General features: G+C 44.3%; 1 protein-coding gene and 1 non-coding gene across 9 annotated transcripts in view; one reads left to right on the top strand and one right to left on the bottom strand.

Moving 5' to 3' along the window:
- LRCH3 (leucine rich repeats and calponin homology domain containing 3) overlaps window positions 1-24,090 on the top strand; it is an 85,754-nt gene that overhangs the window by 49,107 nt on the left and 12,557 nt on the right. For 3 of the 8 annotated variants that reach the window (XM_053387336.1, XM_053387335.1, XM_053387333.1), the window contains exons 9-19: window positions 1,406-1,554; window positions 5,711-5,787; window positions 9,428-9,523; window positions 9,836-9,887; window positions 10,231-10,380; window positions 11,499-11,546; window positions 13,851-13,904; window positions 18,711-18,791; window positions 21,172-21,220; window positions 22,235-22,357; window positions 23,725-23,843. In XM_053387336.1, coding sequence (XP_053243311.1) covers window positions 1,406-1,554; window positions 5,711-5,787; window positions 9,428-9,523; window positions 9,836-9,887; window positions 10,231-10,380; window positions 11,499-11,546; window positions 13,851-13,904; window positions 18,711-18,791; window positions 21,172-21,220; window positions 22,235-22,357; window positions 23,725-23,843 — 998 coding nt within the window. The remainder of the gene's footprint in view (window positions 1-1,405; window positions 1,555-5,710; window positions 5,788-9,427; window positions 9,524-9,835; window positions 9,888-10,230; window positions 10,381-11,498; window positions 11,547-13,850; window positions 13,905-18,710; window positions 18,792-21,171; window positions 21,221-22,234; window positions 22,358-23,724; window positions 23,844-24,090) is intronic. The other 5 variants (XM_053387341.1, XM_053387338.1, XM_053387337.1 and 2 more) reach the window with 4 other exon arrangements.
- On the bottom strand, window positions 19,173-19,248 carry TRNAK-UUU (transfer RNA lysine (anticodon UUU)). The gene has a single exon. It is a non-coding gene; the product is annotated as a tRNA-Lys (tRNA).

Raw genomic sequence — 24,090 nt, 5'->3', positions numbered from 1 at the left:
GTTCGCAGAATAATCGTAACAAACCAAAAACTGTTCTAGCATGTCATTTTACAGATTCAAGTTGGTCAGAACAGTATTGCTTTGCATGTTAATGTGCGTGTCTCACTTACCAATTCACAAAGGTGCTTCAGAGGTTTCTGAGTTCGCATATTGATTAGAAGCCAGAAATACCCGTAACTTAAAGCACTTCTTTGGATATGGATAGCAAAAGTCTAAGCAACTTGTGTCTGCAAAATACAACATTAGATAGAATTGGGATGCAAGATGACCTTAACAGATTGGAGAACTTGGCCCAAACTAGCAAAATGAATTTCAACAGGGACAAATATGAGGTTCTGCACTTAGGCAGGAAGAACTAGTTGCAGAAATATAAAATGGGGGATACCTGGTTTGCCAGAAGTACATATGAAAAGGATTTAGGGGTCTTAGTAGACCACAAGCTTAACATTAGTCAACAGTGTGATGCAGCAGCAAAAAAAAGCTAACACTGTTCTAGGCTGCATCTACAGAAGTATAGTGTGCAGATAAAGGGAAGTAATATTACCACTCTGTTCTGCCTTGGTCAGACCACACCTGGAGTACTGTGTTTAGTTCTGGGTGCCACAATTTAAGAAGGGTGTTGACAAGCTGGAAGGTGTGCAGAGGAGGGCAACCAAGATGATCAAGGGTCTGGAACCAAACCTTATGAGGAATGGTTGAGGGAGTTGGGTGTATTTAGCCTAAAATAGGATACTGAGAGGAGATATAGGAATCAAGCTAGGAAGCTGGGACCCAAACCAATGGATTCAAGTTACAAGGAAGGAGATTCCAACTAAACATCAGGAAGAACTTTCTGATGGTAAGAGCATCTTCAGCAGTGGCCATCTCTAGTGAATGCTTTAGTTGAGATTCCTGCATTGTAGGGAGTTGGACTAGCTGACCCTTTGCATTCCTTCCAACTCTACAATTCTACGGTTCTATAGTCTTGAGAGACTAATATTGCTACTCACCACTAATAGATCATTCTTGGCAAGTAAGCCAAAGTGCAGGTGGAAAAGAGTTTTTCAATTTAATGTGTGTTATGTAAGTGAATTGCTGTAAACTATTCATTTCTGGTTACATTAGTGAGCAATAAAACCCTAGCATGGTGGGATTTTGCTTTGTCTCTAATGCATTCTAAAGTATGAAATGGCTCTTTGTTTAATATTAGTTGGAAATCTCCTCCCAATCAGCAGTTTTTATAAAGAGCTTGATCTATAGTTTGCTCGCTGATTGTATGAGCCACTCTGCAGCCAGAGATTTCTTGAATAAATATGGTCAGACCTGATGGAGCTGCTGCCGTCTTAACTTCTGTTAACTCTCTCTGCGCCTCTCCCTTCCCCCAGCTGCTTATCTAATTACGGTTCTTCTCTTTGTATATGCCAAGTGGAACATGATCTGGATCAGATCGACTTTATTGACAGTTGTGTCACCGAAGAGGAGGAGGAAGAGGTGAGGCAATCCAAGTGCATGGAGTCAGACAGCCTCAGCTCACAGTTCATGGCATATATTGAACAACGGCGAATATCTCACGAGGTGGTGCTTCCTTTTAATTTGTGTGTGTGTGCCCCTGTGAAATTCCCTTTTGTTTGTGTTGTTTCTCATCCACAGTGGCTATTATTGGTTGACTTTTAGATCTGGAGATTCGGAGATTTTGGAGCAGTCCCAATGCTGTGCTTTCAGCTACTGACTCAAAGCACTGTGCTCTGGGGTCTTGTAGGTGTACAAGGTGGTAGTTTTGACTGCAATAGAGTCTCAATTGATATCTGCTCAATTGGCCTTTCTCTCCCATGTGCTATGTCCATAGTGGTCCGTGCAACAGTCTGGGTGCAGAATTTGAGAAGTATCCAATGGGACGTCGCCTTACTTTCCTCCTGTCTCCATCCCCCCCCTCATGTTCCCAAAAATCTGTTTCAGATTTTGAGGCTGCATGGGTCTGCAGGAGGGAGGAGAGGAAGGTGAAATCCCATTTATGTGAGCAAAAGTCTGTTCTGCTTGCACACAGACAGTTTTCCAATGCTGTATAGCCTCACCTCCCATTACCACCCCATCCCTAAATCCAAATCAGGGTGCTGCAAGCAAGGGCTTTTTTCAGAGGTACTTGGGTGTGTAATAATAATTATATCCTTTTATTGTAGGCAGTTTTATACCACTTCATTGTATATATCAAATCCATTCTGATCTGCTTTTAAGAGTTTTCTTTTAGCTAGTCTGCATTTGCATCCTCCTTGGGCGGGTGTACCTCAGATATTGTCTCATCAGCAACCAGAGTGTGGATCCAAGTCCATCCACTAATCTCAGGAGAGGGGGGGGTGCAGGCCTCTTGGCCTGTTAGCACAAATCTACCCCTCCCAGTATACTGTCATGGCAATTTCTGATGCCCCAAGGGAAGTCAAAAATAAAGGTCAAGCATCTGTAAAGTATGACTTTTCTGGCATCCTAAGAAATAAAGACATTCAACAAGTTTTGGGATTTATTTTTGGAACATAAGATTGAACAATGTACAGCCTGTGTACAGCATTGTGCTGTTTTAAATCTGCCCCGTGGTATTTCAACTGAAAGGTTACAATTAAGAAATCCAGGCTCATTTCCTTGTTCCAGCATTCTCACTTTAGTCTCCAGTTGTTTTGTGGGCCAGCCTAAAGGAAGCGTCTCTTCCCCATAATAAGAAGAGTAGGGAGATATTTTCTTCATTTCATATAATTAGATGCATAGCTTTACAGTAACAAAAAAATTAGGTCCAGAAAACAGAACTGAATCCCCATTGCTCTGTTATATTGTGCCTTCTGGTTTTTCAAAATTAGACCAGTTTAGTTTTTATGCCACAAAATGGAGCGAGCTTCTTGAATGAATGAGCTCAGCCATTTTGGGACGGCATGCTCCTTGAGATAACAGTGTTTTTTTGAACCTTTTTGAGCATGCTTTTTATGGGGCCAGTTTGATTACAAACACCAACTTTGAGAGTTACGTGGTTGTTCATTCTGTCATACTCTGCAATAATCCTGAATCAGTGTAAACAGGTCTTGGGGGGAATGTATACAAGTGCCCTTCTATGCCACTATTAAAGTAACACTGCAGTGGCTACTTCGCTTTAAAAAAAACAAAAAACACAACCAAACACCTCTGGTTGGAAGCAGCTAAATGGCTGAAGTTTATAGGCAGTTAAATGCTGAGGCCAGTTGCCTTGTGTTTAATGCAAAAAAGTGCATCCATCGTTGCAATTCTGAAAACTTTATAAGATTTCCCTCTTGACTCTGCTCTGCATGTGCCACCTGTAAAGAAAAAGTACAACACATTACATATTTTGTGGCTTCCTGCAGCTATGCAAATCCTCCGAACTAGACATGCTTATAAGACCTTCTCTTCAGGCTGCCTTTTTAATAGATGCAGCTAAGCTGGCACAGGGGCAGTTTGGGATTTTGATGGATTCAGTGCTATGTGGGAGAACATGCCAATGTATTTTTGGATGCATGTTTCTAATCTGGAGATATATTTAAATTAATAGAGCTGTTAAAATGCTCTCCAAACTTTAGAGTGTGTGCTTTGTTTAAAGCTGAAGTGCTTGACTGGTTCAAAGTAAACTTAGCAACCTTTGGAAGGGTACTTAATGGCAGTGTGCAATATAATATTGGCTCTTTTTTGCGCTCTTAAGTGTCTGCTTTAAAACTAAGGGCAGTGGGGGTAGAATTCACTTTGGTTTTGGCCTTTTAACTGCTGTGGGCATATTGAGGGGCAAAGGACCCCCTCCTGTTACCATCTGGACTGTAGGAAAGGAAGGGCTCTTAATAAGCCTAAAATCACTAGGAAATGTTAAAGTAATACATTTACTCCTCCATGGCCTCTAATCTAAACCTTTCCTGCATAAGTCTAATGGGAGGCTTGAATCAGTGGGCTGCACCCCATGTGTGCAGGCAGCCTGCACGGGATAATCTTCTACTTTGCTTAACAAGTGGCCCATTCTGCAATCGGATTACAATCTGTGCCTTCACATATATGTTACAATGCGAAACTGGGTTGAAGTGCATTTTGTTTGGCTTATTGTTGTCCCAGTGATCTCTTCCACTTCATATCCCACGCATACGTACTTGGGGGCCCAACATAACCGCCATTATTCTCTCAAGGCTAAGCGGCAGTGAGACTTGCAGTTCCTTAATTACTGGGATGATCTTCCAATTGAGTGCACTGGGGTTTCCCCGGGGGCTGAATATGCTGCTTTTGTGTACTGTGGGATAATACCGCCATGTCTGTGGGCCAGCTTAATTGCTATTTGTTCAGTGGTTGGCTAAAAAGGTCCTTTATATTCCCCCCCCCCCATTTCCATTCTTGAAATTGCAGTGGCTCATATTTCTTCTGACCGTATATTAGTTCCGCAAGTCCAGTAATGAGACAAGAAGGATCACGTTGCTGCCCAAGGCATAATTCAGGAGGAGACCCGTAGGCTGCTAAAATCCAAAATTCTCTTCAAAGTTAACGAGGGGGCGCCAGCTCTTAGTGAAAAATAAATGTGTATGTGTATGAACTCAAACCACTTTAAATTACAACAGTATTTTGGAAAATAGTACCTAAGAACAAATGGGTCATTTATAGATTTTGTTTCAGTAAACGAGATTGTTAGTTTGAGAATTAGTGGCCTTTAAGATGTCTAGATCAAAATTAATCCATGCGAGAAAAATACTAGGCAGGAGGAAGTTAAGGATTTTTCTTTAGGAAAATGGGTTAATTTACATTCAATGGACGCCTTCATCTGCCCCTGCCGCAATAAAACAGGTCTTTTCAGCCACAGCAGGCACTGTAATTCTCCAACGGTTTGACTTTACCTCCGATGGCTGACTCTTCCATTGTCTCTCAAGACAGATGGATGCAAACAACCAGTTTAACAATGGTCAGTGGTGGCACTGCCATTATGGAATTTCCTCACCTTTAGGTTCAGCATAGGCTCAACATTGAAGTAAACCTAACTGTGGTTTATTACTTTAATCCCAGTTAGGAGTTTAAAAGTAGAATAAAACTGTAGTTTTCCTTGCTGAGGTAATCCCCATCCTTGAAGGGGTGTGCTCAAGAAATGAACAGCTTGAGCTGCTTGTCGCCTTGCAAGCAGAGAGGCAGGAAAACTGTCTTGGTCACGATTTAATCTGTGCAGATGTAGTACTTAGGGCAAGCCATGATTTGCAAACCCAAATCCTGGCTTTAGGACAACGCTTAACTGCTGTTTAGGTATTCACACATTTCCTTAAGCCATGGTTGATTGTTTTGTCTAGAGTGGGGCATTAGCAAACCTGTTGAAATTTTGCTGGCATATGAAATTCCATGTCCTTTTAAAGTAGTGTACCTCATTAGAATAGTGGGTAATACATTTAAAAATAGCTCTTTTTCATCCCATGTGAATTGAAGCTGGCAGATTTGAAAATCTAAACAAGACAACACTGAGGTTTATAAAACTGACAAGGACCAAATACTAAAACCAAATACTACAAATTAACCCATTTTCTTACAGCACAGTGCTTCACTTCCTCCTGTCTAGTATTTTTCTCACACTGATTAATTTCGATCTGGACAACTTAAAAGGCCACTAATTCTCAAACTAGTTTGTTGCAATTGGCAGACTTGCTCTGGCAAAGGGAGCTGACATTTGGAACCTTCCACAATGCACTAGAAATAATTACTTTTGTATCTCATTTCTTCCTTCACTAAGGGTTCACCAGTAAAACCAACACCCATCCGGGAATTCCACAGGTCAGAAGATGCCAGAAGATACTTGCATCATAATAGGTGAGTACTTTTGTCAAGAGAACAAGCTGGCCATCACAAACACTCTTTTCCAACAACACATCAAGGCATCAAGAAGAGGTGGCAAGAATACACAGAGGAATTATACCAGAAAGATACGGATGTCTCATACACCCCAGGTAGTGTGGTTGCTGACCTTGAGCCAGACATCCTGGAGAGTGAAGTCAAATGGGCCATAGAAAGCACTGCTAATAACAAGGCCAGTGGAAGTGATGATATTCCAGCTGAACAATTTAAAATTTTAAACGATGATGCTGTTAAGGTGCTACACTCAAAATGCCAGCAAGTTTGGAAAACTCAGCAGTGGCCAGAGTATTGGAGAAGATCAGTCTACATCCCAATCCCAAAGAAGGGCAGTGCCAAAGAATGCTCCAACTATTTGCACTCATTTCACACGCTAGCAAGGTTATGCTTAAAATTCTACAAGGCAGGCTCAAGCAGTATGTGGACTGAGAACTCCCAGAAGTGCAAGCTGGATTTCGAAGGGGCGGAGGAACCAGAGACCAAATTTCAAACATGTGCTGGATTATGGGGAAAGCTAGAGAGTTCCAGAAAAACATCTACTTCTGCTTCATTGACTATGCAAAAGCCTTTGACTGTGTCGACCAGAGAAATCTCTGGCAAATTCTTAAAGAAATGGGAGTGCCTGATCACCTCACCTGTCTCCTGCGAAATCTCTATGTGGGACAAGAAGCTACAGTTAGAACTGGATATGGAACAACTGATTGGTTCAAAATTGAGAAAGGAGTACCACAAGGCTGTATATTGTCTCCTGTTTATTTAACTTATATGCAGAATTCATCATGCGAAAGGCTGGGCTGGATGAATCCCTAGCCAGAATTAAGATTGCCGAAAGAAATATCAACAACCTCAGACATGCAGATGACACAACCTTGATAGAAGAAAGTGAGGAGGAATTAAAGAACCTCTTAATGAGGGTGAAAGAGGAGAGCGCAAAATATGGTCTGAAGCTCAACATCAAAAAACCTAACATCATGGCCACTGGTCCCATCACCTCCTGGCAAATAGAAGGGGAAGAAATGGAGGCAGTGAGAGATTTTATTTTTTTGGGCTCCATGATCACTGCAGATGGTGACAGCAATCACGAAATTAAAAGATGCCTGCTTCTTGGGAGAAAAGCAACAACAAACCTAGACAGCATCCTAGAAAGCAGAGACATCACCTTGCCGACAAAGGTCTGTATAGTTAAAGCTATGGTTTTCCCAGTAGTGATGTATGGAAGTGAGAGCTGGACCATAAAGAAGGCCAATCACCGAAGAATTGATGCTTTTGAATTCTGGTGCTGGAGGAGACTCTTGAGAGTCCCATGGACTGCAAGAAGATCAAACCTCTCTATTCTGAAAGAAATCAGCCCTGAGTGCTCATTGGAAGGACAGAGAAGACTCCCTGGAAAAGACCCTGATGTTGGGAAAGATGGAGGGCACAAGGAAAAGGGGACGACAGAGGACGAGATGGTGGGACAGTGTTCTCGAAGCTACCAGCATGAGTTTGACCAAACTGCGGGAGGCAGTGGAAGACAGGAGTGCCTGGCGTGCTCTGGTCCATGGTTTCACGAAGAGTCAGACACGACTAAACGACTGAACAACAACAACTTTTGTTCCATACGCTCAGAGCTTTAGGAATCAGCAAGGTGAATCATGCTGCAGTGTGAGGAACATGTCACCTGATAAATTGGGCGCCATTTCTTTAGTTTTGTGGTCACAAAGTGTTGCATTTTTAGCACAGGGTCCCAGAGTCTTTGCATATATTGCCTTACTGGGCCAAATGCAAACATAATGTTTCTGTCCTTGCAACCATGGTTGAGAGATCAGGAGCCCCTCAGTGTGAGGGTTTTTATACTCCTTGCCCCCTAACACATGCGATTCCCCTCCACCATTCCCTTTCCATAGCAGTGTTGCATCTGCACCTATGTTAGCAATCACCATACTTAGAAGTGGGGGTTGAAAAGTAATTTGTTACAACGATAGTTGCCATTAATTTTCAGTGTATACATAATACCAGGTCTGAAAAGGGAAATGGAGGGGGGTACATGCAAGAGAAGAAGGAGAGGCATCTGCAAATAGCCATGGTTAAGAATCTGATAGCATCATGTCTGCACCATGTTATGGTGTGTTACTCATTATAGTACAATCCTTTTATTGTGTTGTTGGGTGCAGAAGTATTTTGTCCCACATAATACATGATCGGTGTCAGCAGTAAGTCTTCACTGTTCACCATTTATGGCAATAATGCTCCCAGTTTTTGTTAAGCATAAGCAGCGTTGCTTCATAAATGAAGCTTCGCAGCTTGTAAGGAACCATTTTTTCCAGAACAGAAAGAGGAACCTGCTAGATTATTATTCACCATGGGATGTTACAGAATAACGCTCCTTGAAATCCGAGTCTTTAAAAGGGTTTCCCCTGCCCTGCTCCCGGTTCCATAGCTGATCCAAATGTAGCAGGGACTGCTAAAACAAAGTAAATGTATTTTTTGAAGAGTTTGTGTGCTTGGTAGATAAGCTTTTAATTACCTAACCAAAAATGGGCATGATGGTGATGAGCCTGACCTGGGACCCTGGGAGCTTAAATTAGAACAAGGCATCCGAGTGGGATGGTGCCTCAGACTGGCTTATGTTAACAAAATCTCTATTGTTGGCTATCAGGATAAATATAGATCTGGTTAAATTCATGCCAACTTAAACTGCCTTATTCATGATATTCCAAACCAAACTTAAGATTCATGGATAGAGAGCAGGAAACGGTTTGTTGGCTGCTGGTGGGGATGCTGCTAATGAATGCTGCGCTTGCTTTGGGGAGAACTGATGCTGCTTTACAAATTGCCATTGTCCGCCTAGATGTTTGCCTGCTCTGTTCCCCCATGCTCAACTCATCCTTTGTAAATAAGCAGATATTACAGATCGCCAAAGTGTGGCAAGTCTTCAGCACACTCTCCCCATGAGAGAGCTAAAACCCTGTGGAAGACTGACCCTGGTGCTTCCTGGTGCTCAGTGAAGTGGGGGAGCGCAGGACAATGTAGTTCATTTAATCAGAATGTCATCAGCTGCAGCTAAAGTGAAGGATCTGTCAGCTTTGATAAATCTGTTTCTCCACTTTGCCTCGAGTGGGAGCTTAGTATGCAGGCCTAGAAGAGAATCTCATTTTCTTCAGAGTAGCAAAAAAGAGTATGTCACTAGAAATTTATAAGCAAGATATCCAAATGAAATTTGATGCTTTGTGGTATACATTCAAAGTGCAAATAAACTTTTAGAGTTGAACTTGATCTCTCACCCAACCTGATAATTGTGGTTAAGGGTGATTAACTACATCGGTTTTGTTCAGTTTGAATGTTTTTATTTCTGAAGAAATCCTTTCTTCATCTTTCTTCATCTTTTCAAAATTCCATTGCCCAAGGCAGCTGATTCTGCACTCTACTACCCATGTTGAATTTAGTTGCTGTTTAGCCCTAAAACATGAACATTTTAGGCCTGGTTATCTTAATTTTACTATTTTCTTAAAAGGGTTTGCTCTGTCTACTCATATGCTGTAACATTTCTTCCATTTTCTTTTTTCCATTTTCTCTGGGTCAGTTACCACTACCACCCACTGTGTATTTCTGTTTTCAGAGATGGAGATGAATTAAGACGACCCGAAAGTCTGAGTTTGACACATGACAGAGACCGACAGCAACTTCTGAGGAACTGCTTAGACCGAGCAGAAAGGTAAGGCTGTGAGTGATATGTGGTGCCCCTCATTTAAAATGAAGTGCAGGTCTGGCCCATCAGTAGTTGTGATTGTGCAAATAAGCTTTCTTTGAAAGGAAGCTACATCTGTGGCATCCTATGTAAAACTGACTGCACAGACCATTTACTGTTTCCTATGGCTTATTCACTGGGTGCATGTTGCCCCAAGGAAAATGTTTAGATGATTAGGAAGAGGAGCTTTATTATGTTAACCATCTTTTTAGAGCATTATGCACAGTGAAGGGGAAATACTTATTTTGTATCCAACAATGTTCTGTTTTGCCCCCTCAGAGGTTCTGGCGACTCATCTTGCCTTCTTTTGCTGTCCGGCACCCATAATCAGGTAATTTGCGTTCCACATTGGGAAGTGTGCTGCTTGGTGTGTAGCTCATGGGTAGGCAAACTAATGGCCCGGGGGGCGGATCCGGCCCAATCGCCTTATAAATCTGGCCCGTGGACGGTCTGGGAATCAGCGTGTCTTTACATGAGTAGAATGTGTCCTTTTATTTGAAATGCATCTCTGGGTTATTTGTGGGGCGTAGGAATTTGTTCATATATTTTTTCAAAATATAGCCCGGCCCCCCACAAGGTCTGAGGGACGGTGGACCGGCCCCCTGCTGAAAAAGTTTGCTGACCCCTGGTGTAGCTTTCTTTCTGATGCCCATTCCAAATTAACGTTCTTCCAGGTCTCTCACTCGGATGCAGATCTACACAAAAGGCGTGAGCATTTAGTGGAGCGTACCCGGAGGGAAGCCCAGCTTGCTGCGCTACAATACGAGGAGGAGAAGATGAGGACAAAACAGATCCAAAGGGAGGCCGTCCTCGACTTCGTCAAGGTAGGTCAAGTGAGGTTTTCAGGTTTAGTGTGCAATTCTCCAGGGAGAGGTGGTGGTGGTCCCGTGCTTTCCAGTTATACAGAGGCCTCAGTGCGCCCTCTCTTGCGACTGTATATTTAAAGGCCAGACCTTCTCCCACCCCAGAAGAAAGTTGTAGGGGGTCACCGCTCCAAACATAGCATGGCTAGCTGTGCATGCACACACCTGTACACTGAGCGCAATAGGAACCCTCCACCACTCTGAATTAGTCTGCATGCTGAATAATCCTCTTCTAATTACTGCACAGGGTCTGGCATTGCTGTTCAAGTCCACATATACTGAGGGTGGGAGACAAGTGGTATTGGCACCATGTTCTGCCCCACCCCTGATTCATTCATCCATACAGGGTTTGCCACACCCCTACCCAGGAGCTGAATCTTGCCCAGTTTTTGTTTTTAAGAAGTCTAGCAGCTGGTCACATGGTTTGGCAGCAGACGTGTAATAAGATACAGGCTACTTCTTCTGAAACTTGATGGGGAACTGATAGTTCTGAAAAGGTTTAAGGTTTTACACAACTGGTTGTTTAATGATAGGCCCTGCTGCTTGCTCTGTTTTACTGGAAATTGGATTGCTTTCGTCACCATTGGGGTTTCATCACCCTCCACACAGTGAGGTCTTTGAGTGGGGGCTTAGAGGACTGTCACCCAGAGCACAGCACAGCTGCATCAGACTGTGGCTGCACATTAGGTGGAAGAAACGTATCACAGAAAGTGGTGAAGATCAGGAATGATTTGGGATATAGTTTGTTTAAAGGGGTCTTCCAACTTCATACTTTTGTAATGGATTTATTGTCATTATGATGCAATGTAGGAGTTGTAGACCAACCCAGCTTTACAGTAGTAGATTTAGGAGAATGCTGGTGTATTTGGTTCCAAAGTTGAGTTACTTAAGAAACATAATGCCAACTCTAACCTCTTTCTCCTAAGCAGGTGGGTTCTGTTCACAGGTCAATAAAATGTTTCAGCTTAGGAACTGCTTAAGTTCGTGGAATATTTCTTGACCATCTTGCCACCTTATTTCCTATTTTCTTGAGCCTGCGTGCTTTTCCCTAGTAAATTGCTCCTTTTCATTCTTCCAAGCAAAAGGCATCCCAGAGCCCTCAGAAGCAAAGCCCTCTGGATAGCGAGGTAAGAACTAAAGCTATAAACCACCTTCTTGTCATTTCCTAAGCTCTTTATGGGGGGGATCCCTCTTTTACTGAGGCTACAATCACTGGATCTGACTTAAATCTGTTCAGGACTGAAGTGTAAGCGTAGGGTTTAAAGATCACTACTGTGCCGCAGCAGAGAGATGTCTCCTCTAAACCTTCCCCCCACTCCCACCCCTGTTTTGACGTTGGTTGGACTGTGGATTTGTCCATGTAGTCTGTGTCTTGTAAATGTGGCAAATGTATGTAAATAGACCTATTTAGATCTGTTCCAAGATCTTTCTTGAAACAGTAGAGCTGACGTGAGAGCAGATAATATATTGGGAATATTAAAAAGCACTTTTGGAACTGCTGGTCCTTCAGCCATGTCACCATCAATCAAGAACTAAATCCAGCCTGAACTTCCAAGTTGTCATTGAACTGGTGGGTTGGCCACCAGATCCAGGGCTTTTTGCATTGCTTAACACCACTGAACAGTCAAGCTCTGCTTTTGCACACTTGCTTCTTCTCTGCAAGTGCACTGGCGTCAGAGCACAGGTTGGCTTCACGGCATGCTCTGTTCGCTGAGTATTAGCAATTGCACCAGTCTTCGCTCGCTGGACACCCTCCATATGTTTTGGACTACAGCTCCTATCACCTCATCTTAAAAAGATACTGTAAATCTGGAAAAGATTTAGAAAAGGGCAACCAAAATAATGAAGGGGATGGGGGGGAAATCACACTATTTGGGGCATTTTAGTCTAGAGCAAGGGACGCGGGTGGCGCTTAGGGACGCAGGTGGTGCTGTGGGTTAAACCACGGAGCCTAGGATTGCCGATCAGAAGGTCGGCGGTTTGAATCCCCGCGACAAGGGGAGCTCCCGTTGCTCGGTCCCTGCTCCTGTCCACCTAGCAGTTCGAAAGCACGTCAAAATGCAAGTAGATAAATAGGTACCACTCCAGCAGGAACGTAAACGGCGTTTCTGTGCGCTGCTCTGGTTCGCCAGAAGCAGCTTAGTCATGCTGGCCACATGACCCGGAAGCTGTACGCCGGCTCCCTCGGCCAGTAAAGCGAGATGAGCGCCGCAGCCCCAGAGTCGGCCAGGACTGGTCAGGGGTCCCTTTACCTTTACTAGTCTAGAGCAAGGGGAAAACATGACAAAGGTATATAAAATTATACCTGGTGACGAGAAAGTGAGTAGAGAAAGGATTCCCTCTCCGTCTCGTAACACTAGAATTTGTAGACATCCATTGATACTGAATGTTGGAAGATTCAGGACAGACAAAGGAAAGTCCTTTTTCACCCAGTGCGTAGTTAAAACTGTGGCATTCACTCCTATAAAAAGTAGTGATGGCCACCAACTTGGATGGCTTTAAAAGAGGAATAGGCAAATTCATGAAGAATACAGCTATCTGTGGCTGCTAGGCGTGATGGTTGTGTTCTTCCTCCACTGTTGGAGGCAATCTGCTTCTGATGGCCAGTGGCTGGAACTCCCAAGTGAGTGGGGAGAGGGCTGCTGTGACGCACAGGTCTTGCTTGTGGGCTTCCCATTTGGACATCTGGCAAGTCATTGTAAGAACAGGATGCTGGATTGGATGAGCCATTGGCCTGATCCAGCCAGCCATGGGAATTGTAGTTCCAAACATCTGGAAGGCGCCAGGTTGGCAAGAGCTGAACTTCATGCTTGTAGGGTAGCCAGCACGCGAGGCTGATATTGGTGCCTTGGAACAGAATTTTGGTTGGTTCTCAGCCTCCCTCACATTGGCATCTGTCTTTCCCCACAAGAAGGTTTTATACACCACCAGGGCCAATTTTCTTGTTTTGCTAACGGAAAATAGTTTTTAACTTCATGATCAGCCTGTCATAAGTCACAACACAATAAACCACAAATACATAGGAAAGTGTTTTCCAGTAGTCTGCATTCTGTGACTCTGGACTGCTTCCAAATAGTTCTATTCTTTTTATTTGATCTTTATTTCAGTTCCTCCCAGGCTGTGTGTGTTCTTTCCTTAATATTGCAGCGTTCTCCACTGGAAGGATTCGCATACCAAATCCTGCTCTTTCTTGGACTCGGCAGCTGAAAGCAAAATAGCTCCTGAATCAGTTGCAGATGTTTTTAATGCTGAGATCATTAAGAGACTAATAGGTTTCTTTCCCCTCTCCCCATTGTTTCAGTTATACGTTACTGATTACCTCCATGTGCCTTCTGCATTACGAACCTTGTCAATTCCAGATGTCTGTGTTTGTCTGCATATTTTGTGGTGGTCTCATGTTTCTGATGTTGCCATCTCTCCCGCATCCCCAGTGTCCCTTCCCGTCCAGAAGGTCTCAGCACACTGATGATAGTGCCTTGCTGGTGGTAAGAATCCTGCACGCAATGGCCTGTTTATGTGTCAGCCTCCTAGATCCTAGTTAGCATGTTTTCTATGGTTTGCTGAGATTAGGCAGTTTAGTACTACTCCTAAATAGCATAAAACATGGCTGCCTCTTAATTATAATAGCAATTTTGGTATAAATTGCTACTTTACCCTCCTTCCTTCTGCCTTGGATTGCAGCTGATGTTCACAGCTATGTGTTCCTGAACTTCCTGTTCTGATTTAGTCCCTAGAACTCATAAGATAAGTGGTTGGTGCAATTCGTGGAAACATTAAAGGTGTGAATAAGCTTTAGGGGGTGAAATCAGCTAAGCAGGTTCTTAGGTTCCTGCCTGGCCTACTCATGGAGTCATCCACACATCAGCTATATAGATAACACATTCATTACAAGGCCCAGAAGTGTTCCAATAAGTACCAGGTGTTATGTCGAGAGATGGCATCTAAATTTTGCATTTCCATTTCCTTGCTAAACCAGTTCAGTATCATAACATGGAATCATAGATTTCGAAGAGGCATGATATCACCCAGCCTTGTCTATCCAGCTGCAGGATCCCTGTGGCCTAAATGATACATCACAGATACTCATCCATGATTTCCCCTGAAGAACTACTTTTGTAGTTGTTTGGAGCATGGCCCTCTGAATGGCTGCTGGTGATCCATTTGAGTATGTTTAGTTAACCATGACTAAACGCTTTGGTTTTGCCCCTCTGTTTAAATCAGTGGAGGTACTTTTACATCTCTCAAGTATGAATTGTCTATTTTTTTAAAAAGTTGTCAGCATTTCATGTAACACCATTTCCATGTTTTATGCTATTTCCTTCCTCTGTTGGTATCTCAAAAATAGCGATTGAAATCCATTTTCATGTTCTTTCCTGGCCTGCTTTGCTCTGCCTGCCTTTGCATGATTTGCACGCCTCCAGTTTATTTGCTCATTTATATTCTCTTCAGTTAAGTGCTTGAGGTTTCATATGTGCAGCCATGTTGTTGGCTGAAGAGCATTGAAACTTCACCTAGGTGTGAAGCAGGGACACCCCCCAACCCCCCTCCCATCCTGGACATTACATTCAGGCATTTGCCTATTTGTGACTTGAGAGTACAGGGAAGGCAGAGGCCAGAAAATGGGTTCAAAAGTGTGGTTGAGAGAGAACTCTGCTTAATGTTTACTATGGTTAACGTTGATGCCAATTTAAACCTTTAAAATGGTGGGAGTAATTCGTCTTGGAGCAGAGATGGGGCACACAGTTCTGCAGCCCAGTCCCTTTACTTGTCTTGTTCCTCAGTTCATGTAAGGACAACTGGTGATTAGAAATAGGAAAACTGAGCATTTGACCTTTGCTGACTAGAGAAACCTCTGTCTCTTGAAAATTGTTGTTCAGTAGTAACCAAGCTAGCGAGTTGGTTGCAAACGTGGCACACAAGTTGTTGTTTTGTGTCCCTGTTTCCAGGCATTCTTATAGTTGTGGATGTAAACTGTTTCTGTCCCTCTCATTCTAATTTCCATAAACGCCCGGAAAGTGGGATTGATGTGGATGGGTAATTGACTTGCTTGGTCTAGATTTCGTTCTTGCCCTGTCCCAGGACTTGGAGTGAGCTTGTTATCTCAGGCATGCATACTTCCCTGTTTGTCGATTTAGGGCACGATCCGATTTTAATTCTTTTTGACAAATCACTGCTGCGATGAATGGGATTTGGCCAATTCCAGCCATTTCCATCATATGGTTTATGCGTCTATTTCTGACTCTCTTGAATTGCACTTGCTTACATGGCGGCAGTTTCTTCCACAACATAATAGAATATTGTGTAGAATTCTAACGAAGGCCTTTGTTCAGCACTTCCCTTATTACATCATAGTGCCTGTTCAGCCAAGACTGCTTTTTTTCTTTCTCTGAACAATGATGTTAACTCTAGTTTAGGGGAAATGCATGGAAATAGGTCTGACAAACAGGCAGTATGAAATTACCTGTGCCCCTCGCCCTTTTACACTTTTGTTGCTTGCACAAAAGTAGACTTGCAGCCCCCCCCCCTGGTGTTTTGTTTAGCAGGCTTTCTAGTTGCCTTTTGCAGTTTGGTTGCTGCTGTGTCTGACTTGTTGTTTCTGGAGCACTGTATGCTTCCAGCTGTGATTAAGTGCTCGCCACCCCCAATTTCTGGAAAGCAGGGTGCTACCACCACCAGTGTGTACTCAACACTAACAGTTTGCATGTTTTCCCTTCAAATGCATGTGTTGAAGGTGAGAGCAATGGAGGTAGGTTTGGGAGGGGCACTGCAGTCAGGCTCATAGCGGGCATGGCTGTCTGCAGGCATGGCTAGGGCGGGCACGACATCAGCGCTGCCAAGGCCCTTCCACCTCAGTGCAAGCTGACAGGTTAGGAGCCCCCCCACAAACAAGGTGCAGGAGGTGGACACAACTCGCTTTCAGAGGAACAAGTAGGCTGCATATTCCCCTGATTAGATTTCTCATATTTTATATTATTTGTAGATCACCTTGACTCTCTTGAAAAGGGCATCTGGGAAACAACATAGAATCATAGAGCTGTAGAGTTGGAAGGGACCCTGAGAACCATCTAGTCCAGCTCCCTGCGATGCAGGAATATGCAGCTGTCCCAAACAGGGATCAAACTTGCAGCCTTGGCATTATCAGCACCACGCTCTAACCAGCTGAGCTATCCAAGCTCAGTAGTAATTACTCAACTATCCATTACTCAGTAGTAATAATATTTGCTGTGTTGATGAAGGCTTCAATTCATGAGCTCCACCCCCTCAAAGTCACTGGGTGGCTTTGGAAATAAGTTTAACGATACTTGAAATCATAACATATAGCCAGCATTAGCTTCTCTTTGTATTTATTTACTGTTACTGATATCCCAGCTTTCAGGATGTAAATCCCTCCTAGGTGTCTTAGGGGAAACTGAAATACATTTTTTAAACTACAGTGAACAATATCAACATACAAAAAAATAATAATTCAGGATACTCCTCACCAAGCACTTGGTGATGAAATGACAATAGTGAGTAAGTGACAGCCCAACTAGAGCAGGCTCTGGGGTGGTCCTCACCTCCCTGTCTCCCTCTGTCTCCTGGAATCCTTCTCATAGGACAGCTCATAGTAGATGGTTCTGCTGAGAAATGGCCTTTGCAGAATATCACCCATTTTCCAATGTATTGTTGCAACATGATAACCAATATGGTGCCCTCCAGAATGTGGACCTGAACTCCCATCAGGCTCAGGCAGCATCGTCTGTGGCCAGTGATGATGAGTTCTAGTCCCGTAGCATCTGGAGAGCACCACGTTTGCTGCCCCTGGGCCAAGCATGCATGACACTTCACACAATAACAAACGACAGGACCCGGGGATCTAGTACTCTAAATTTCACCAGTTATACATAGTTAGGCTTCGTTTCAGGTGGGGTGGGGGAATGATGGAAGAAATCTTTGTCAAATCATGGGCCCCACAGAAAAGGAAGGCTTTCGTGGATTTGGAGAAAGAGGTTTTTCCTAAATAATCCTCACCCATCATGATTGAAAAATTCACTAAGGATATAAAATCTGTACAGTGACACTTGTTACTGGACCATCTTCTGGGATTGGCACTGTGCCAGTTGCCTTTAAAGCTCACCGTGGCAACCAACCGCTGTGTACCTTCTCACATGGCTGCTTCGTCTGCAGTAAGCAGAGTGGCTGGGGAAACCTAGCCAGGTGGGCAGGGTATAAACAAATTATTATTATTATCTGTTACCTTTCTCCTGTGTTTCTCTGCACTTCTGGTCCCTATGTTTGCTTGTCCTCTTTCATCTTCTACTTCAAACTCCTTGGCATGAGATAATTCTAATTTTGCATGCAAGTGTCAAATACAACCCAATGCAGCCCTGGGTGGCCTTGGAATACAAACAAGCGTGGTTGGTTTTTGTTGTGCATAATTTCTGGCACCCTTTACTCTCGTGGACAGCATTTTATTTTAATTTACTATAATGAGTTATTTTACATGATGCTGTTGTTCCTAGTTCGTTACATTCCCAAGAGTTTACTAATTGAGCCTTGAGGACCAAATCTTCACGCAATCCCCATAAACACTGCTTGCTCGGTAAGAGCTTGCAAGGGGGAAATAAGTCAGTGGCTAAGCCCAGGAGAGTTCACTGTATGGGGGCTGCCCTTTGCCAATGTTCCCTGCACCCCCCAAAGGTGGTAGCATCACCACAACATGCAATGTGGATGCTGATAATAGGAGGAAATTTTTCCAACCCCTGCAGTGCAGTGATAATCACAACCTCGGCATTGACAGGCTACCACCTTGAACTTTACAGTGAGCAACATCTTGACACACGCTGCTAAGAGAGTGCATATTTTGCCAGTTGTCACTTAAGAACAGACTTGGTGGGGAAATTTAACAGGAATTGCTTCAAGAAAGACTGTAGCATTACTTGAAGCAAGTCTTGGTTCAGGTAAAGAGAAGAGGCCATTGCTCAGTGGTACAGCACACGCCTTGCAAGCTGGTTCCATGTTCAGGCCTTGATTATCTCTATTTTGAGGGGTTGTAGTTAGCAGGCCTGAAAGAGACTTCTGCTTGGGACCTTGGAGGGCTGCTGCCAGCAAGGACAGCCGTTGCTGGACTTAGATGGATCAGCGGCCTCACTCTGAGTAAGGCAGCTCCATATGTTGATAGGCCATTCTGAGACTGTTGTCAAGGGTAGTCTGTTGGATTCTTCTGCTTTGCACCTTCTGCCTTCTTCAGGTGATTTTCTGTCTTCCTCCCTTTCTTCTCCCCCTTCTCTCTTCTCTGCCCTCCCTGACAGAATGGTTTTGAGCCTATCTTAGTGTTTGAGATTGACAGTAATACCAACACCATTAAAAGGAGGCCGGGGACACTCAACCAGGTGAAGAGCATGCAGCGTGTGACTGTCTTGGCTGGATTTACGTTTCCTGCTTACCTGATACTGAGGGCAGCGTTGATCCCTACTCTCGGCCTGTCCTGTCATGAGCTGATTTAAAGCGGAGCCCGAGGGAGAGTTTTCATGTCCATCTAATGGAGCCAAGAACCACCCTTGCTTAATGGATGACTCTGCAGAGAGTTGGTGGTCCATGTGCACCATGTCTGGACGAGAAGCTGGGGGAGGTCACGCCAAATACAATAAACTAAAAATGTAAGATCAGCCTTGCTCAATCAGACTGAGAAGGTCCATCTAATCAAAGAATCACAAAGTTGGAAGGGACCACACGGGTCATGTAGTCCAACCCCATTCAATGCAGGAATTTTTCACCCAAGGTGGGGCTCAAACCCACGACCCTGAGATTAAAAGTCTCATGCTCTACCGACTGAGCTTCCCAGTTGGCAGCCAGTTTCTTCTGTGAGGCCCAAAGCAAGAGGACACAAAAGAAAGACCTCTGCTGCTGTTCTTCCCTCCGCAGTTCAGAAATATGAAGGGTCCGTTTAGCTATCGCAGACCCTCCTCCATGAATGTGTTTAGTCCCATTTCAAGGCTGTCTAAATAAGGGGCCGTCATCACATCTGGCGACAGCAAATTCCATGTGATAACTCTCTGTTGTGTGAGGACGCTCTTTCTCCAGTCTGTCCCGAATCTGCTACCCATCACTGGGTGACTCTTGAGTTCAAGTATTCTGAAAGGGGAGGGGGGGCTCTTTCCACTTTCTCCATAATTGCATGCAACCGTCCGTCATATTTCCCCTTATTTGTCTTTCCCCCCTCTTAACTAAAAAACCCACACATGTTTTAGCTTTTCCTCATAAGGAAGACGCTCCAGCCCCTGAATCACTTTGGTTGCCCTAAGTCATTGCAAAGACCACAGAATTTTGGTTTCTGCATATTAAATCCCATCTGTACCACCAAGAACCACTCCTGGTGCAATTTTCTGGTTTGCCATATGAATGAGCCAGAATAGGATTGCCAAGTAAACGAGTTGTCAAAGAAAAGCAGTTTTATTCTGACATGATATGATGTCTAACCTGTCTGCAGTAGACGCTGATAATTAGCCTGTAAAACTTTTCTTGTTTGCAGAATCTTGAGCAGCAGATAAAGGCTTTTTCTGGCCACTAAAATAAAGTGCATATGCACACCCATCACTGTCTGTCACTTTTCGTCTGACGTTTTTGGTGCTTTGCAGACTTCTTTTTGCAGAAGCCATTATGATTTTTCATTGTGAAAATGATCAGGTCCTGTGCTTGCTTAATATTTCATTAGAATCATTTCTGACAAAAGTTAAAAAAAAACACAAAAAACGAACATACTCTATTATTATAGAAGATCTGGTTATCTGTCAAGCTGGAGAAAGGGCAGAGACATCGGTGAAAGGCAGCCTGTCTTCCGTTCACCCAAACAAGCAGGCCTGACCTAGAAGCCATTGGAGGGGTCAGGGGGATCATTTGACTTCCTCTGGCCTGCTGTTGCTAAATTCTTATCGCTGCTCTTGCTGGTTTCTCCTCTTGGTGTGAGCCTGGGTGGTGGAGCACAAGCAGAATCAGCGGCTGACATCCTTCAGGTACCAGAGTGAGACCTTCAAATAGGCTTGTGGGCTGTTCTCTGTAACTTGCTTCTTCTTGGTGACACTTCACACAAGATGGTGGTTGTGGTTCCCTTGCTTCCACCCATGCAACTCTTCCAAAACCTGCTCCTGAGCTTGGAGCCCACTGTGCCTCCCTCCAATAGCAGAACATAGAGGAATAGAGGAATATTGGTAGATGGGCCGGTACACCTGCTGTGTGGTGCTTCCTTGTTGTATAAAATGCTGTCTCCTCAACGTGAACTGAAAAGTCACCCTTTTGTGCTTGCATTCCTTAACAAGTCCACTTTGCTTGATTCGTCTGATTATCTTGTACATACATGCTGGAAATTGTAATCAGTGATAATAAAGAGTCCTCACAGAAATGGCAAAATATGTCTTAAGAACTGGAGGTACTTATGCAGTTGAATATTCACTTTGTACTAATTAGCCTTTGATTAAAGATCTTTTCTTTACATATAATCAGTATTATCTCCTCCCCCTCCCCCCATTGGCTAGCTTAGTGGCAGCCTTCTTTTTTGTGGCTCTTGTCCCAAATACATTTAATCCTGGCTGTACTATTCTCCATTATTATAGTCCCAGAAGTGTTATGCTAATTTTCTAAGAGATCCTTTTTATGGCATGTAACCCCCCCCCCCATCTTATGCTCCATCTTCCTACCCCTAGAATGATATCCTAGATGTGTATAAAGCTTGTTTCTGCTGCGTTCTACTGCTTCATCTTTCTCCTTTATCCACAGAGTGATGACAGATCCACAATCTCACCAAATTCACCCACAGCTCAAACAGGTAAACTTGGGGGAGAAAGCAAAGGGGGAAACAGATGCATCACTGAGGTGCTGAAAAGGTTATCAGCGTGCAAGCTAAGCTGACAGGGGTCTTGGCCATAACCTGTGGACCAGTGTAGCACCACAACCAAGGGCTGCGCCAACACTGCAAGCCAGTTGTGGGTACAGAAGTGCCTTAAGCAATCCTTTCCACCAGGTAGTTTTATAGGTGTAATAATTGTCGTACTTCCGAGTGTTCAGAGGACTTCACACACATAGTAATGACCCTTGATTTGTAGGATTGTCCAGCACCGTTCTTCTCCTTTCCTAGATTGGGGAGTCGGAGATAGCAGTGCCTTCCCCACAGCCACCTAGTGGGTTTATGGCAGAAGCAAAACTTGACCCTGTACCTTCCTGATTCATAGCTCATTTGTTTTACTGCCATGCTACACTAGCTCTCTCTCAATTCTTTGACTCAGCACAGAGATACAGCTCACTTCCATACAAGTAAAGTAAGGCAATAAAAAAGTTTGTCTCCAAATGAAGCTAGGTCCAGAAAACTCCATCATCAATTGCCATGGTTAAGTAATGGCACACGAGCCTTTCTCCCACCGATACATCTTGCCTGTGATGTTGGGCCAAACCAAAATAAGACCACAATGGGAGATGAACAGGCTATTATGCTTCAGCTGTGAAAATCCATTGTACTGGGAGAAAACCATTTTGTATGGGTTCATAAATGCAGGGCTATTGTAGCCTGAGCGTCAGTCGCTTTGGGAGGGCTGGGAGCTTCATTGCATTGGGTTTGTTTTTCTGGACTGAGGCTCCTTTGGACGTTCCTCAGGTTGTGAAACTGTAATAAAATAGAGAAGACTTTTTTCCAGAGGGTACTGAGGAATGTTCGTAGACATCTAGAACGGGCTGGCCTTCCCCTCACGTCTTTATAACTCAGCGATAAGTTTGTCAGTTTAAAAACGTGTCCTTCCAATTATTGTTCTGCTGAGCTGACAGCATGTTTTTGCATGTCCACATTCAGTTCACCTGTCTGCTCCATATCCTGGTCCAGCTGTTGCTGCTGCTCCTCCTTCTTACAGAAATCCTCCCCAGCGCCCTGAGAGCTTCCTTTTTCGGAATGTTGCCAGGGATGAAGTGAGCAAAGGTAGGCTGCACAAATTGGACCTGTGAGGGTGTGGCTTGGTGGTCTCCGTTAGCCCCTTGGAACATAGGAAGCTGACTTAAACCAAGTCAGACTGGTCCATCTAGCTGAGTATTGCCTACCCTAACCCATAGCAGCTCTCCTGGGTTTCAGCCCAGAATAATAATAATAATAATAATAATAATAATAATAATAATAATAATTTATTATTTATACCCCGCCCATCTGGCTGAGTTTCCCCAGCCACTCTGGGTAGCTTCCAGTCAAGTGTTAAAAGCAATACAGCATTAAATATTAAAAACTTCCCTAAACAGTGCTGCCTTCAGGTGTCTTTTAAAAAGAAGATAGCTGCTTATTTCCTTCACATCTGAAGGGAGGGCGTTCCACAGGGCGGGCACCACTACCGAGAAGGCCCTCTGTCTGGTTCCCTGTAACCTCACTTCTCACAATGAGGGAACCGCCAGAAGGCCCTCGGCGCTGGATCTAAGTGTCCAGGCAGAACGATGGGGGAGGAGATGCTCCTTCAGATATACTGGACTGAGGCCATTTAGGGCTTTAAAGGTCAGCACCAACACTTTGAATTGTGCTCGGAAACGTACTGGGAGCCAATGCAGATCTCTCAGGACCCGTGTTATGTGGTCCCGGCGGCCAGTCCCAGTCACCAGTCTAGCTGCCGCATTCTGGATTAATTGCAGTTTCCGGGTCACCTTCAATGGTAGCCCCACGTAGAGCGCATTGCAGTAGTCCAAGCGGAAGATAACTAGAGCATGCACCACTCTGGCCAGACAGTCCGCCGGCAGGTAGGGTCTCAGCCTGCGTACCAGATGGAGCTGGTAGACAGCCGCCCTGGACACAGAATTAACCTGCGCCTCCATGGACAGCTGTGAGTCCAAAATGACTCCCAGGCTGCGCCCCTGGTCCTTCAGGGGCACAGTTGCCCCATTCAGGACCAGGGAGCCCCCCCACCCGCCCCCTGTCCCCCCAAAACAGTACTTCAGTCTTGTCAAGATTCAACCTCAATCTGTTAGCCGCCATCCATCCTCCAACCGCCTCCAGGCACTCACACAGGACCTTCACCGCCTTCACTGGTTCTGATTGCAGGACAAGGGATTGAACTTAGGACCTTTTCCATTTAGAGCATGTGCTCTACCACTGACCAGTGGATCTTCCCCTTCATTGGAGCCAAGTTGTGTTGCTTCATTAACTAGGCTGAAGGGTATGCTCTAACAAGCAGCAGATGAAGCGATTAACCTGTGATTGGGCTTTCCCTCTTCGGAATGCAAAGTGGAGGGGGCAGTGGGGCTTATGTGGCTGAAGGATGGCTCCCACACACTCCATATGGTCCTTTATTATTTTCTTGTCTTTTCTAGCCGCTGCATCACTGTCTCCTTCTGCATCGACACCTGCTAATAGCACTGAAGACCATAGTGAAAACCACAGTTCCAAGCTGCAGGAGGAAGAGGTTGAGCTGATAGAGCAACTGCGGAAAGTACATAGCAAAGTTTTCTCCATTGCTTTGGAAAGATGGGCTTGCTAAAGAAGTTCAAGGCAAATCTGTTCCAGTGGTAGCCAACCAAATGACCACCAGATATTGTTGGACTCCCATGAGCTCTAGCCAGCATGGAATCCTTAAGGAGTGCTAGAGATGTCCGTGGCATTCTGGATTTTAAAAAATCTTGCATGTCACAACTTGTGTATTTGGCTGATCTGCGGCATTTCATTACTGCACTGTGGGC

This window comes from Podarcis raffonei, chromosome 5 (assembly GCF_027172205.1).
Source record: "Podarcis raffonei isolate rPodRaf1 chromosome 5, rPodRaf1.pri, whole genome shotgun sequence".
NCBI classification, from domain to species: domain Eukaryota; kingdom Metazoa; phylum Chordata; class Lepidosauria; order Squamata; family Lacertidae; genus Podarcis; species Podarcis raffonei.
Note: the sequence above shows the minus strand (reverse complement) of the source record. Positions and strands in the feature narration are given on the sequence as shown.